General features: G+C 45.1%; 1 protein-coding gene across 1 annotated transcript; it reads left to right on the forward strand.

The window, feature by feature from the left end:
* Positions 1-800: 800 nt before the first annotated feature.
* PMAIP1 (phorbol-12-myristate-13-acetate-induced protein 1) lies at positions 801-3,800 on the forward strand (the record flags this gene model as incomplete). Its single annotated transcript, XM_084252156.1, has 2 exons — positions 801-858; positions 3,694-3,800. 2 exons carry the CDS (start codon positions 801-803, stop codon positions 3,798-3,800), a joined length of 165 nt encoding a protein of 54 aa, XP_084108282.1.
* Positions 3,801-15,603: the final 11,803 nt, after the last annotated feature.

Genomic DNA, 15,603 nt, shown 5'->3' on the forward strand with positions numbered 1-15,603 from the left:
TCCACAAACCACACACACCACCTTCCACCTCCAAACAGGGTTTGCTCGCTCGCTCGCTCGCTCGCTCACGCCTTCAAGCTGCAGGACCTGCCTAAGGGTTTCGATCTGGTGCTTTTCTGGCCTCGTCTCTGGCATCATCTCTACAGTTTATTAAAGTCACCCTCATTTAACCTACACTCCATCACTTGGAAAACTTTCCTTTTCCGCACTCTTGGGGGTTGCTTCGCAAGTCTCCATTTGCGCAAGAAGCTAAGGACCAAGCCCCTGGCTTCCCATGCCCAACTTGCCCGCTAGGAAAGCCTCTCTCTCGGGGCGACCTCCAGCCCCCGCCACAAACTGCTGCTGGCTGGACCTCGGGGGGCTGCAGACTCTCAGTGCCCCCCTGCGCCCCCGCCCCTGCTTGCTAAGGGAGTCATTTGGGGGCTGCGCGGGGTCGGGCCGGCCGCGCGCCCTGCGCCCCCCGCCGCGGGCCGGCGCCGCCGCGGGCCGGAGCTGGTCCAGACAGGGCGCCGAGGCGCGGGGTTCCCTGCGGCCCCGCGCGCGCTCGCGGCCCGGGGCGGGGACAGGGGTGGGCCCGGAGTCAGGTTTCGCTACGTCACCGGGAAGTCCCTTAAGATCCGCGCGCGGGCCGCGTCCGCGCTAGAACCTCGCAGGTCCCGTTGCGCTCACGGTCCTCTCCGCTCGCCTCCTCCGGCCCGGCCGCCTCATCGCCACCCGCGTCCTGCCCGCCCGAGGGGCTCGGTGGGGGACTGCGTGCCCCCGGGGTTCTGCGGTCGCGCTCCCGCCCGCTGCTCGCGGAGATGCCCGGGAAGAGGGCGCGTAAGAGCGCGCAGCCCAGCCCCGCCCGGGCTCCGGCAGGTAGGGAGCGCCGGGCCCGCCGGGAGCCCGGCCGGGCGGGGGCTCGAGCGGGGCTGGGGCAGGTCGCGCGCCTGCGGGGGTCTTAAGGTCTGCGCCCCTGTGAGTGATCTGGGGGCGCCCCCAGAAAGTTCTTCAGGGGGGGTTCTGTACGATAGTGGAGACGCCCAGGAAAAGAGCCGGACTGGGGAGGGAGATGTCGGTGCGTTCCCGCGCGGCCAGAAAGCCTCGCCCCGAGCCCGCTGTCCTGCATCCTTCCCTGCCCTGCCTCGGGGCCACGGGAGGAAAGTGCAGGCGAGGCCGCAGCCGCGAGGAGAAAGTCCTGGTCGCGGCAGGTGGACGGGGCGGCCCTGGAGCCGCCTGGCCGCTCACGCCTCCCTACAGGGCTCCTATGGCGGCTCCTGGACCTTTGCGCGCGCGGCTCTGGCTGTGCCTCTCCAGGCGCAGCGCGCGCGGCGGTGGTAACGCGGCTTCTCTGGCCGCTCCCGCGCGCGTGGGTGATGCAGGGGGGTGGGAATCTAGCAAGTCTAGCCAGTCTTGCATTTGTGTCGAGGGTTTTTTTTTTTTTAACATTTTAATAATCGATAAATTGTGGAGAGGGGATGAAAAATAGTGGTTTCTCCCTCTCTCTCCAGCCTTGCCTCTCTCCACCCACCCCTCCGTGTAGCTCTGTTAGGGGGAAATGATGTCCTGAGCTAATCCCATACAGGCTTTGTGGACCCCACACCCCCCCGCGCGCGGGTGAGGACCCACAGTCAGGCACCCCGTTTTTATCGGGGCTGCCCTATAACAGCTCCGGCAAATAACTTTCAGCCCTGCCCCACCCCCCTTATAAATCTTAGCAAACGACGCAGCCCGTGTGGGTCACAAAACGATTACATCAGACAGTTATAGGGCCCCTTTAAATTTAGTTTCATTTTGTGGGGCTCTTGGGGCGTGCAAGGGAAGTGGTTCTGCGCACAGTGGTCTTGACCCGAGCGGCGCTAAGCTGCGCTTGCCTGGGAGAGAAAAAGGCGCGTCCACCTTTTGTAGGTCCAAGAATTTGAGCGTGTTTCTGAGGAAGGCCTTACCCGGGGGCAGCCTTCCCCGAGCCTGCTTATTTACCAATAACGGGGCAGTAGGAGGGTCCCTCAGCTTGTTAAAAAATGGGGACAAGTGACATAATACATGGGGTCCGTTTTAGGGGAAAGCATAGCGATTTAATAGGTGTTGGGAAATGATCGTCACAGTAAGTTATCCTCCATCACCTCACACAGTTACACGGTTTTTCCAAAGCATTTGTAGAGGGCTGGTGGTAACAGATTAAGGAAACAAGTTAGGAGCGCACTTAAAACCCCTTTTCTGGTAAAAATGATAATAGTTCCACCTAGAGTTCAGGTCTTCCAGAATTGGAGGCTGAAAAATGATGGCTCTTCAGGATAGTATAGATAGTAAATATATCCTCACCTAAAGGAACAGCTCGTTGTTATCTCAAAATGTTTGATTCCGTAATCTATAAAAAATGGCATCTTAATGATTTATTGGGTCTCATGTTAGGTATTCTGAAAATTTCACCCACTTCTTTTAAAGAGAAATGGGTTGAAATGTGTATTACTATACATTTGCAATTTATTTTGAATCCAAATAGGGTCTTGAAGGATTTGCTCACAAAATAAACCAGGTTTTAATTTGTGGTCATCGTAATTTTTAATATTTATAGTCATGATCTTGAATTGGACTAAAAAGACCCTGAATTGCTTTTTGAAATATCCAAGAAAATTGAAATATGGTCAATATAGATGTGATGTTAATTTCATTTATTTAAAAGTTTACCTGAAAATTAGATAAGCATTATGTTTCTTAAATAACCGTTCAGTTAATTACAATATCAGTTCTCAATAGTAGTAAGTATGGGAATTAAAACATTTTCACTCACCTCCATAAAGGTAGTGAATTGGTACACACTGGGCTTGTGGGAAGAATGTATAGTTCTGGGCCCCACTGGTGGGGCTCTCTTGGCCACATGGCTCAGCAGACCTCTCCCAGTTCTTGTATACATAAATAAATAAAATAAATCTGTATGAATTTTTAAAAATATTTATTTTATATATAAAATAAATACACCCCTCTTGGGTGTAGCCCAGAGGTGCGGGATGAGGGTGAGAGGATTCACCAGAGACAGAGTGGGGAGCAGAACAGGTGGATCCGACTGAAATACACTGAGGGGAACAGCGGGTGAGACTAGAGAGGTCTGCCACGTGGGTCAGCTGGGGATCCTGCAGCCACTGCAGATAGCTTCTTGTATGAATAAATCTAAAAAAATAAAAAATAAATCTTACTTGAAAACACTACAAAAGAACAAGAATGACTTCAGTTTCCCCCACCATTAGATGAAAGGGAAAAGGAGGTGCATTTTCCTAATGCCGGCTCACTAACTAGTTCTTTGGAATGTTTGACATATTAACTGACCATATCCAGGGTGCTTTTTTTTTTTTTTAAAGAGGCATGTATTATTTATTTATTTATTTGCGGGGAGCAGAGCAGGCAGAAGGACCGAAGTACACGGCTGAGGGGAGCAGCGGGCGGCAGGAGAGGTCTGCGCACCATGTGGGACCCTTGCGGTGGCCGGGGATCGAACCAGTGCTGCAGAGGCTGCGGGCAGCTTCGCAACCCAGCGCTCAACCGCTGCGCCACGGGGGAGGCCCTATCTAGGATGCTTTTTAGGGAAACCGGTGTCTCATAAGGTTTAAGTTGAGAGAAAGGCTTCACCAGGTCCATACTCAACTTCATCCCTGGGGTGGACATACTTGCTGGTTTATAGTTTGTCCACATAATTTGGTGTTTTGCTTCCCTTTTCAGAGCCTGAGGTGGAATGTGCCTTGCAACTCAGGAGAATCGGAGACAAACTGAATTTTCGGCAGAAGATTCTGAACCTCATTTCCAAATTCTTCCACTCAGGAACCTGACTGTCAGAAGCTTGTGAATGAGGAGTCTCCTTTAAAATGGAAGATTCCTCAGTAGGCTCTGATTTTATCAATTAGTGGAGAGAAGGCCTTGTAATGGAGAAAAAAGTGAAGGAGTACTCACTTGCTTCGGGGTGCCCTTGGAAAGGAAGATGGAATATATAAAACTGAATTTCTGTTGCAGAGTTCCCAGAAGTCATTCTTTGGATGTGAGGACATTAAACATCTACTTGATTTGTTTATTTTAAAGTAAGCATGGAAGAGCTTTAAAAATAGGGAATTAATTAATGATATGTTGTTTTTGCATAGAGAATCGTTCTAATATTTTTGCTGAAGGTTGCTGCTCAACCTAAGCAGTGTAAGGGGAGTTGACATGTGTAATCTTTGGTTTATATATTACCTTGTTAAAAGTAAAATTTTCGTTCTGAGAACACTGAATAGCATAGTGAATGTTGGTTTTATAGGTCACTACAACATAAGATAACTTGATAGTTTGTTTCTTTTGACTTAAAATTTATTGCAACTGTTCAGATGACCTACCACATTATTGTGTTCCTGTGGGTCATAACTGGAAAGTGTGTGCTTTGAAAAAATTTGATAGAAGTATAGGAATATTATTTGCTATTCTTGCAGGCAGAATGTGAAAAGATAAAGTGCATTGGGATTTTGCATAGCCAGAAATAATGAAAAAAGAGAATTAGACCTTTTACTGCTGTAATTAAAACTTAGCAAAACAAATGATGCTATTATAAATTACTGTGTAAAGTAATTTGCTCAGAAAAGGTGTATGTAAAGTCTCTAAAATGTTATTACTCAGTCAAGTCTCTGTATCCTAGTAAGGTGAGATTTTTTTTTTAGAGGATTAAGCATGTTTTCATAGTTGATACTGTTTTTAAAAAGGGAACAGATCGATCAGCACATGAACCCCATTTATACACATGAAGTTTTCTCTCTGATTAGGATTGGTATTATATGAAGATTACAAGAAAGGGTTCATGAATGTCATTATTATTATTAAAAGGCCCAGGCTATTAGCAAAACCCCCAGACATGTAAAAAAGAAAAAAAAAATCATGATTGACTTTCAACAGGGATAATCTTATTTATTTTACCTATTTATGATGATAACTTTTTTTTTTTTTTCAGTTGAAAATACATTAGTTTAAGTTGCAGTTTTGGGTTATGAGACCAGCCTTTGTTTTGTAACTACTTGAACTTTTACAGTGAGAATGTTTTAATATAGGCTATAGTCACTTTAGAAAAAAATTACCTCGGCATCTGCTTTTCTTCAGTATTACTTCAGGTTGGTTTATTTAGTTGCAAAGACTTTTGTCTGCCTGAAGGCAGGTATTTTGCCATGTGGATATTTATGGTATGTAACTGTATTTATATATATACTTATCAAACTTGATACTGTAGCTTTAAATGATTAAAAATGACCACCAATCTTCTGTGTTTTTCAAATGTGTGTTTTTTGTGAAACCGAATTTTTGAGCTGATTTCCATCAGCAGGCCCCTTATGACACTACATTCTCCATTCCAGTGCAAGAGGAGACAACATGGGCATTTGGTATGATTTCTGCTGTCAAGAGACAGTTTAATCAGGAGAGCAGAGTGAAAAATAGGAAGTAAATGCCAGGCATCTAGGTCTTGAGAGGTGCTGAGTGCCTTATTGTTAATATCCTCCAGAGATCTAGTTGAAGTAGGCTACAGAGATTCATAATTAATTAGTGCTATTGGGACCCTCTGTCTCTGGCTATCATGTGTGCCTCCCACCCAGTTCCTTTTAGGTGACCACATGCTTCTCCCTTCCTGTGTCACCAGCTCTGAGCTGCTAGCTAGTATTGCTTCATCTGAAGCTAGTCATGTGCAGTGGGTGTAACTTAAGTGATCTTCCGGTTTCAGTGTGGGAACAAAAAGATACCCCTAGTCTCTAGCTTTGATCTGGGAGTTACATCTTCAACCCAGCCCCTCCCTCAAAAGTCAGGCTGAAATCCTGGAATGTGAATTGCCTCCTATGGCTCCAGGGAGGCAGAGCTACAGGAGGCAGACTGGTAGGAAGCTGGGGATCAAGGGCAATCACAGACCAAGATCACCGGCTCCCCTGGGGAAGGATTTTGTATTGCGGGAAGGATTTTGTATTGCGGAAGCAGGAAGGGGAGACTGACTTCATAAAGGGGTGCCATCGATCTGCATGATTCAATTTGAAGGTCAGTGGAGGAGTAACTCCTGTTCCTAAAAACATTTGCATAGCCAGGATTGAACCCAGGGTGGATGTTAATTAGTTTTGTTAGCAGTCCTCTTGATGCTCTTATTTAAGGAGTAACACAGGAAGGCTTAGATGCAATGCACAGTCTTCAGGTATGACAATTATTTTCTGAGAGCTACAATATTAAAAGAGTTCCAAAGATGGCCACATAATTGTATCTATTGACTGATTAAAAAGCTACTAGGACTTAAAAAACACTTGGACATTTGTATTTAAAAGAAAACCTCGCCTATATATTTGAAAAGTCATGTCTATCTTTCTAACCAATGCATTTCTGAATAAGATCATTGTTCTTTACAGACCTTGTGTACTATGATTTGGGTTTTTAAATCCCTTGCAGTAACTCTGCACCCCACCTTCATTCCCATGCCTACATCACTCAGGCAGGAACAGCTTAAACTGGGAAAACACTGGCAAACTCCAAACCTTCCTGGGAGATAATGAGCCACCAGGAAGATAGGTGACACCTTGCAGAGCATGATAACTGCAAGTGATTAGGTGCAAAGAACGCCCACGGAATCCTGAAGCTGAACTTGCAGGCAAAACCATTAAATGAGCCCTGTGACCTTGGCCAATGTGCCTGTCTGAGCCAGAACTATCCTCTGAGATCAAGGAACCAGATCATCTTTAAGGTTACTTGACACAAGGGGTTAAGTCGCAGCACTATGAAGCTATCTGCAGCCACAGCATCACATCACAAGTTCTATTCCCCCCCCCCAGGTGACCTATATGGCGCAGCAGACCTCTCCTGACTCCCCCACTGCTCCCCTCAGCAGTGGATTTCAGTCAGTTTGCCTGTTTTGCTTCCCAATCTGTCTCTGGTGAATCCTCTTGCCCCCTGGAACTTCTAGCCTGTACCCCAGTTCTTGTATGCAAAAATAAATATTTCTAAAAAAAAAAAAAAGTAAAGGAGAGGATGAGAGAATGAAATGTCAAAAAAAAGCAGCTTTAAAAAAAAAAGCTTACTTGGAGTTTAAAACAGAAGAATGGGCTGGCAAAGGGGATCTGAAGGCCTTATGACACCCCTTCCCCCAGCCCCAAGTCCTGCAGGACCCCTCCTGATCTCATCATTTCAAACAAAAGGGGAGAGAAAGATTTTGGAAAAGAAGTAGGGAAGTGGACGGGAAAGCCATGTTAAAAAAAATCTTTTCCAGATTCTTCTCCCAAACATTTATTCTAAGTCCTGGAAGAGGCTGAAACCTCTTAGTCTTGTCATTTCTTGTAGATGAGCATTCACTGTGCCTTCTGCCTTTCCACACGGCTGTGTCACTGCAGGGCTGCTGAGACTCTGCTGAAAACAGATGGGGTCACCTGACTGAACACACCCTACCGTGTAATCACTCGAGTATTCTCAAGCAATAGGTCATAGTTCAAGAACAAAACTTTTGCCAAGACAATCCTGTCTCGAGCTTTCGTTTCTCTTTAACAGAAATTAGTTTAACACATTCAGAGTGAAATAGTCACACTCACCCACTGTCTTCTTTTCCAAACTGGCTACTTTGTAAAAACCAGAGAAATGAGAAAATTGATGAAAGTGATAGACGGTGGTTTAGGGTTCTTTTACTTAATGCATCTGGGTCCTCTTTGTGATTACAGTTTCCACAGTGCATAGCTTCCAGGCTTAGGTTTGGATTAAAAATATAATGCAGGACCTCCCCGTTGGCACAAGGGGTTAAGACACAGCCTGCGAAGCTGTCCACAGCCTCTGCAGCATCAGTCTATTACCGGCCAGGGAGCTACCCACATGGCGCAGCAAACCTCTCCTGACTTGCCCGCTGCTCTCCTCAGCAGTGTATTTCTGACTGCTCTGCTCCCTACTCTGTCTCTGGTGAATTCTCTCACCCCCCTCATCTCTGGCCTGTACCCCTGCTCTTGTATGTATAAATAAACAAATCTTTTTTAAAAATGAAAATATAATATGCAAATAACCCTTTGCTTTTGTGTTTAGAAAAAGGCTAATTTTGTCTTGATTTCTCACTAATGATCTCTGCTGACACTTACAGATTTGCCCATTTCAGTTTTCCTCGGTTCTTTTCGAAACCACAAAGTTCTCCCCACAACTGCTGTCATTGCCAGGAACTATGGCCTTTTTGCCACTTCTGCAGGATCCTGCATACATTGCTTGATCTCTGTTATCTTATAAAAGGATGTAAAACATCCCCCTTTCAAAACATCTGGAGAATTAAATGAGGTGAGAATGTGCCTGGCGTCAGCTCAGTAATGTCAGTTACTTTTGTCTTTAAGCCGGAGGGTCAGATATTAGCTTCCTTACAAGGCTCTGGAAGATCTTGCCCAATTAAAATTGTTAGCCTAGAGTGAAGGAAGGTAGGGCAGTACGGAGCTGAAAAGGAAATGGCAGTTTTTCCCTTGATGAGGCCATCTGTTTTTCATTTGTAACCTCCCAGTGATAACAAAACATTTCTTTCACCCTGGACATAACATGTTTCATGAATACTGCTTAATTGCCCGAAGCCCCTTGCGTGTATTTGAAATAAAAATCCAGGTCCCAATTTACATAATACTCCCTCAACATACAGGAAGAAGATCCTGCCTAGTTATTTTGAACTTGAATTGATTTGGGTAAGCTGGCTTCATAGGGTAACCTGGAGGACCAGCTCTCCTCTAGAGGAAACTGAAAAAAATTTTAATTTGGACAACAAAGGTCAAATCTTGTCTGCTTTTATTCATGCTTTCAGGGACTTGTGGCATGCACCCATAGAAGCCACTATAAGTCTGACTTCTTGTTACAAACAAAATTATCCCAAGATAAGTGCCACTTAATTCTCACCCACCATGAGCCAGGCACAATTGAAATATAATTTTATCATTTCACCTACTGGGCACAGCTCTCCTGTTTGGCAAATATGATTATCTTTCTCATTTTATAGTGGAAGAAACCACTTCAGATAATCAGCAATTTCTCCAACGTCAATTGGCAAAAGCTTGCGTAGGGTAAGTGATTTTCAGGATTTTCTGCCCCCTCCTCCCCCCCATAGGATTGATGATGGATCCTTGCGGTCCTGAATGCATGCCTGATGGCGGGCACCTGGTGTAGGATGTGGGCATGCGTAAGTGGGTATACCTGGGCTAAGGCTGGGCTTATAAGGGCGGCGTCACAGGACTCCAGGAATGCAGAGAAGCAGAGGGAACACGAGAGAAGGCTGGAGAGCCCAGAAAGAGTGAAGACTTGCTGGGGGCTGGGAGGCCTGCCAGCCTTCAGCCCTCACCCCTTCGCAGTGTACTTGGTAAATCCCAATCAAAGCCTGCAAAAGCCACCGAGGGCTCCAGAACTTCTCCTTCAACCGTCTGCTGGGATCATAGATATCCTGCCCCGTGGCCATCCTGCCACTACAGGTTGGAAGACACAGGATATAAATTTGTTCCTTTCCGACCTTCAAACTGGCTTCTCCTGAGGCCCACAATGGACTGGGGGAGGGTCCCCATTCCAGAGCAATGTCGTTTACTTTACAGCCCAGTGCCTCATTCAATACAGCAAGTTTTATACCCCTGGTTTTCTGAAAGAGGAAGGTTGAATATTAAACCAGCTGATACATCAAAAATACCGACGATCGCAGCACCAATTTTCATTTCTAATTGAGCGAGGCTTTGAGACTTTGCAATCGCCCGGATGAATATGCAAACTCGGGAAAGGGTCTCAAGTCTTTCTAAGAAGCCCCAGCCAGCAGGGAGGGTGACTTGGCAGTCCTTACCTGGGCGGGATTTTGTGGGAGACCGGCATGGAATTAATTCTGAAAGATACACTCCCCACCGACTTGCTTTTTCACCAGCTCAAGCCAAAACAGTCCCTTCCGAGACAGACCTGCAGGAGCTATTTGTAATGGGAAAGAAAAGGATTGAAAGAAGTCAGTCAAAACAGCAATTTGTGTGTTTTGTCGGCTGCCCCCCCACCCCTCTCCTTCTACCCTACTTCAGCAAAGCAAAGAAGTTAGGAAGAAAAATTGCTGCCACCATTTTTTTTTAACCCAAACAATAGAGCCCATGTAAATGAACTCCTCTGCACTCTTGATTCTTGTGGACAAGTGTTGGAGGAGGGGCAGGGATCAGCCGCTGGTTATGTTGATTGTTGGTGAGAGTCCCATATCCTCTGTCGTCAGGAGAGAAATGTATGCTTTTATCAGTTCATAAGAAAGCAGAGGGGGAAAAAAGAGAGAGAGAGGCATAAACAGCACCTGCAAGTGCAATGAGAAAAAGTTCCTTTCCTCCACTTGAATTTTTTACTGGTGTCACATTTTTAAATTTATTTTTTAAAAAATTATACATATAAGAACTGGGGTACAGGCCAGAAGTGTGTGGGGTGAGAGGATTCACCAGAGACAGAGTGGGGAAGAGAAAAGGCAGATTGACTGAAATACACTGCTGAGGGGAGCAGCTGGCGTGGCAGGAGAGGTCTGCTGAGCCGCGTGGGTAGCTCCCTGGCTGGGGCTCGAACTTGTTTTGCAGTGACTGAGGATAGCGTCATAGGTTGCATCTGAACCCCTTGCGCCACCAGGGAGACCCCAGTGTCACATTTTTTAGAACAGATTTCTGAGAGTTAGCAAATCACGACTAAAACTTTTATTTAACTTTGAAAATGCAGTTATAGGACACTCTCTCTCTCTTCTCTCTCTCTCTCTCTCTCTCTCTCTCTCTCTCTCTCTATATATATATATATATATATATATATATATATATATATATATAATGAACACGGAGGAAGAAGGAGGTCATAAGGCCTATGCCCTCTTGCTTGCAAACCACACGTTTTCAGGAATAAACTAAGAGAGCTCCCTTCACTAGCCAGAGGGATGGATGTCTGATTCATGAAAAGAAAAAGGAAAGAATAAGCTGGCCAAATTAAAAGGTGTGCATCTCCACTGTTTGGAAACATACATGCTCAAATATTGCAGTCACGGAGGACTTCTCTCCATAGTAGACACCGGGGGAGGGACATAGATATCAGCCCCTTTCCTTACTACATTTCATTGTGTCATTCCTGATGTCTATGGGAATTTTTCTTGCTCTGGTTTGCCCAGGACTGTCTTGTTTTCAAGAGTCTCCTGTTCTGGAAGTGCATACGGACCCCAGCCCACAGGGACAGCCATCACCTTTGTATGCTTGTAATGTGCTTGTATGTATCATGTGTATGTATAGAAGATTTAACTCACGATCTTCATTAAATAAACTACATCCAGTTCTTTTCCCCACTTTTGGCTCATTTCTGAAAAGGGGATAATCCTACCCTCCCTTCTCTGGCTCTGTGGAATCAGCGTTTATAAGGGGATTAAAGTTGATCATGGAGGAAGTGCTTGAAGCCTCGGCCTGGCTGTTAGTCAATCCCCAAGAATGGCTGCTAAAATATATAAAATACTTTGGGGAATTACAAAGAGTTTATAAAAGCCAAATGTTATGATTTTATTACAGTTGTTAAGTACATACTGAGAAGAGATGAAAAGAGTATTTTCTGTGACTTAGTTGAACTGGCTGAAACATCTGCAAATGGGCCAGAATTAATAGTTATAAACCAGGCAGGTATTTGCTGGAAAGAAGAAAAAAAGCCAGGAAAGGCCAGGTGTCTTTTATTTCAAATAAAGATGTGTTCACCAGATAAGTTATTTCACAGTTAAAGTCACAGGAAGACTCAGATGACTCAGAAGTCTTAACAGGCAGGTCTACCAAGTGTTCTCTGGGTTACTTCTCCAAAGTTTGGTGGTCCTTGATGGACTTCCTCAAACCTACTATACTTTCATCATTTCGTAATCAGTCTTACTCTTCCATTTATTCGTAGACACTGTTTTCTGCAAGGCCACTAATAGCCCAACTGCCACCTCTCAAAGCTCTCCTTTATTATTGCATCATTTTCAGCCTGTGTGTACTACCTCCTTATGCAAAAAGGTTAGCATACCCCATGTGCTTGGATCCTTTTAACTCTTAGCAAGTTCCTCTTTCCTTTGGTTCTTTAAATGTCAGTTTCCCAAAGTTCCTCTTTCAATCATCCTCTAAGAGTAATGACCTCACATGCCCCCTTTAAGCTAATTGATTTTCAATTTTCTTATCCATCTGGCTTCTCTCCCCTGGGCACCAGACCTGACTGTCGCCCTGCTAAATTTCTTCTCTTTCTAGGATTTTTTTGTACTTTTCATTAACTTTGGATTCCTTTCCTTTACCTCTTTGTTGTTCAAAATTCTTCAAGGTCAATGTCAAAATCCATTTCCTCTCAGAAATATTTTCAGTTTGCCCAGATCAGAATGGACCTTCAATTTTTGTTTCCATAGCACATTTTTCTGATCATGATCCAACATTTATTTCATTCACATTTATGTTAATTAACTTTGTTTGCATCACTTAATTTTAAGCTCCTACAAATATAATGTAGACCTAATTTATTTTATTTCCTGCATCACTTAGCAAAATGGCCTTCATGTGTTCATTTATTTATGCATTCATCCATAAAATAATTTGTGACCATATGCTGCCAAAAACTACACCTGACACTAGAGATACAAATACCGAATAAGCAAGAACACATGTCACAGCCTTGAATGTTCTCAATCTAGTGAAGAGGCCAAGACAAAAACAGGTCATTGCAAGTCACCTTTTAAGTATAGTGTTAAGAGGTGAACACAAAGTAAGTACTGTGGGAGCTCTGAGGCTCACAAAGTGTGTGTGTGTGTGTGTGTGTATGTTTGGCAAAAGATATTGAAGTCTTGTTGCCTAAGATGAGTGTATTAGTTATATATTACTGTGTAACAAATTAGTCCCAAATTTAACAACTTAGAACAATACAGATTTATTGTCTCAATTTCTGTGGGTCAGGAGTCTAAGTGTGGATTATGTGGATTCATTTGCTATTCCTGTGTTAGAATTTCTCACAAGGTGGCAATCAGGGTGTTGACTCTGGCTGTGGTCTTATCTGAAGATTCAAATGAGGAAGGATCTACTTCTAAGCTCTGTCATGTGGTTATTGCAAGGACTGTGCTCTTTGAGGTTGCTGGACTGAGGGCCTCAGTTCCTAACTGGTGGTTGTTGGTTAGAGGTTACCCTTATTTCTTGCCATGTGGGCCATCAGAGCAGCATGAGAAGTACCAGGGAGAGGGGTGTGTGCATGGGAGGGGGGGCGGTGGAGAGACAGAGAGAGAGAGAGAGAGAGAGAGAGAGAGAGAGCGTACACACCAGTAAGACAGAACTCACGGTCCTTTATAACCTACCCACAAAAGTGACATCCCATTACTTCGTTGTATTCTATTTGTTAGAAAGAAGTCACTGTGTCCAACCCACACTCAAGGGAAGGGAGTCACACAGGCCGTGAATACCAGGCACTAGATTATTGAACCCCATTGTCTAAGGCTGTCCACCATCATGATGAATCTTGAAAAATGAGCACTTACCTAGCATATTTCTCTCAGAGGAACTTGCATGAGCAAAAATACGATAAAGATACCAGCATGGCATAAGAAACATTCTGTGTTGCTGGCTCTTAAAATAGCAGAAGAGGCAGGGTTTAGGTTGGAAAGATACGTAGGGCCTAGTTTGCCATATTAAAGGACTTGCACTTTATCTTGTCGAATGACAGTGCTAGTAGATGTAGGGAGTTATTGGAAAGTTGATATTTTAGATATCTCAGTTAGTGTCTATATAAAGGATGGATTTGAAGGAAGTATGAGTAAAATCTGAGAAACCACAGAGGATATCGTTCCAAAAGATGATAAAGGCCTCAAGGATGATAGACACTTAGATTAGAAAAGGGGACAGAAGTGAACTAAAAAAGGAGAAGTAAAGTTGATTGACTCTTATTTGCACTTGTGGGACATTCAGGTGGAAACATCCAGCCAACAGCATGGATGTATAACTGAAATGCAGGGAAGAACTTGCCCAAAATTTAGGAGTCAGATGAACCCCAATGGTAGTTACAACTAGAAGAGCTGAACTAAGAATGAGGTGAAAAATACACCTGGGAAACACAAGGATTTAGGGATGTGCAGAGAAAGAGAGTCCTGTAAATGGTGATAAGAAACAATTATCAGAAATGGTGAAGAAAGTGTAACAGGGTGGTCCCCAGGAAAGGGGGAAGTTCCACCCTCCCTTGGGTGGGTGGGGCAGGGAACCTGGAACTTCCCCCTTTCCTGGGGACCACCCTGTTACAAAAGTATTTGATACCAGACAAGTCAGGTGAAGTGGGTGGGGGCCAGGATCAGGTGCTGCAGAGAAGTCGGTCAGAACAAAGACCAAATACCACCTGCACATTCATGCGTTTGCTTCAGCCTTCATTCAGAGTCTGCTTTGTGCCAGGCACTGGGATAGATGTGAACAAGAGAGATACCATCCCCACCCCCAGGGATGGCATGATCCAGACAGGGAGATGCCATCAGAGACACATGTAAATGTCCAGAGGACAAAAAAGGGGGGGAGGGGCATGAGCAAAATACTCAAGTGGAAACTTCCTACAAAAACAGCAGAGGCTAGCCTCAGCGGTCCTGTGGAGGACTTGTCCAACCAGGCAGGCCCAGGAGCCCTGCTCTGCAGCTTCTCGGTACCAGCATGCTGTCTCCATCCAGGACCAAGAGAAGGCACATCACAAAGGACTGCATTACAAGTGCCACAAATGGTGGCTTAATAGAAATTTAGCCAGGTGGCAGGGGGTGGGGAGGGGTGCGGGCCCAAAATAAAAAAAAAAAAAAAAAAAAAAAGAAATTTAGGGCCTCCCTGGTGGTGCAGGGGTTAAAGTCTCAGTGCTATCAAGCTATGACCAGCCACTGTGGCACGAGTTTGATCCCTGGCCAGGGAGCTGACCCACACGGTGCAGCAGACCTCTTCTGTCTCGCCTGCTGCTCCCCTCAGCAGTGTATTTCAGTAGAGTAGATCCTCCTCCTGTTTTGCTCCCCACTCTGTCTCTGGTGAATCCTCTCACCCTCTGCACTCCTGGCCTCTTCCCAGCTGCTGGTGGTTCCTGAGTTGGTGCTCCTTTGTTTCCAGAGCATTGTGCCAGCCACTGCCTCCAGAGTGACAGGTGCTCTCCAGTCCTGTCGAGGTCTTTAAGGTCTTTCCCTCTTCTTATAAGGGCACTAGCCCTGTCTTTCGGATTAGGGCCCATCCTAATGTTATGTCCTAACTTGATATCTGAAACAGTCCCTTTCCAAATAAGGTCACCTTCACAGGGGCTTGGATCTATCTCTCAGGAGGGTGGGGAGACACAATTCAACCTAAAACACGTTTAGGAGAATTAGTGTGCTTCCCTAAGGCTAGTTTCAGTGGACTGATGAACTTTAGCATATTACGTAATTTGTTTGAGAACAGCCCAATACATGCAGCTGGTAAAACAGAGGGCAATCAATGTCTTCCTCATTTGTGGTGCCTTTCTAGGTTTAGTTAGAGAAAAATCATCTGTGATGGGGGCTCACCACTAATTGGGGAAGAGGATGAGTAACCTGGCTTTCTGTTATCTCTCAGTCCTTAGTGGCTGAGCTGAGGCGCCTTCTCCTAGCCTGGCCTCACTCATCATTTGCCTGGAGGAAAGTCTGATCATTCAGAGGATCTCAGGGTG

The sequence above is a fragment of the Talpa europaea genome (assembly GCF_964194135.1).
Source record: "Talpa europaea genome assembly, chromosome: 13".
Taxonomy (NCBI): Eukaryota; Metazoa; Chordata; class Mammalia; order Eulipotyphla; family Talpidae; genus Talpa; species Talpa europaea.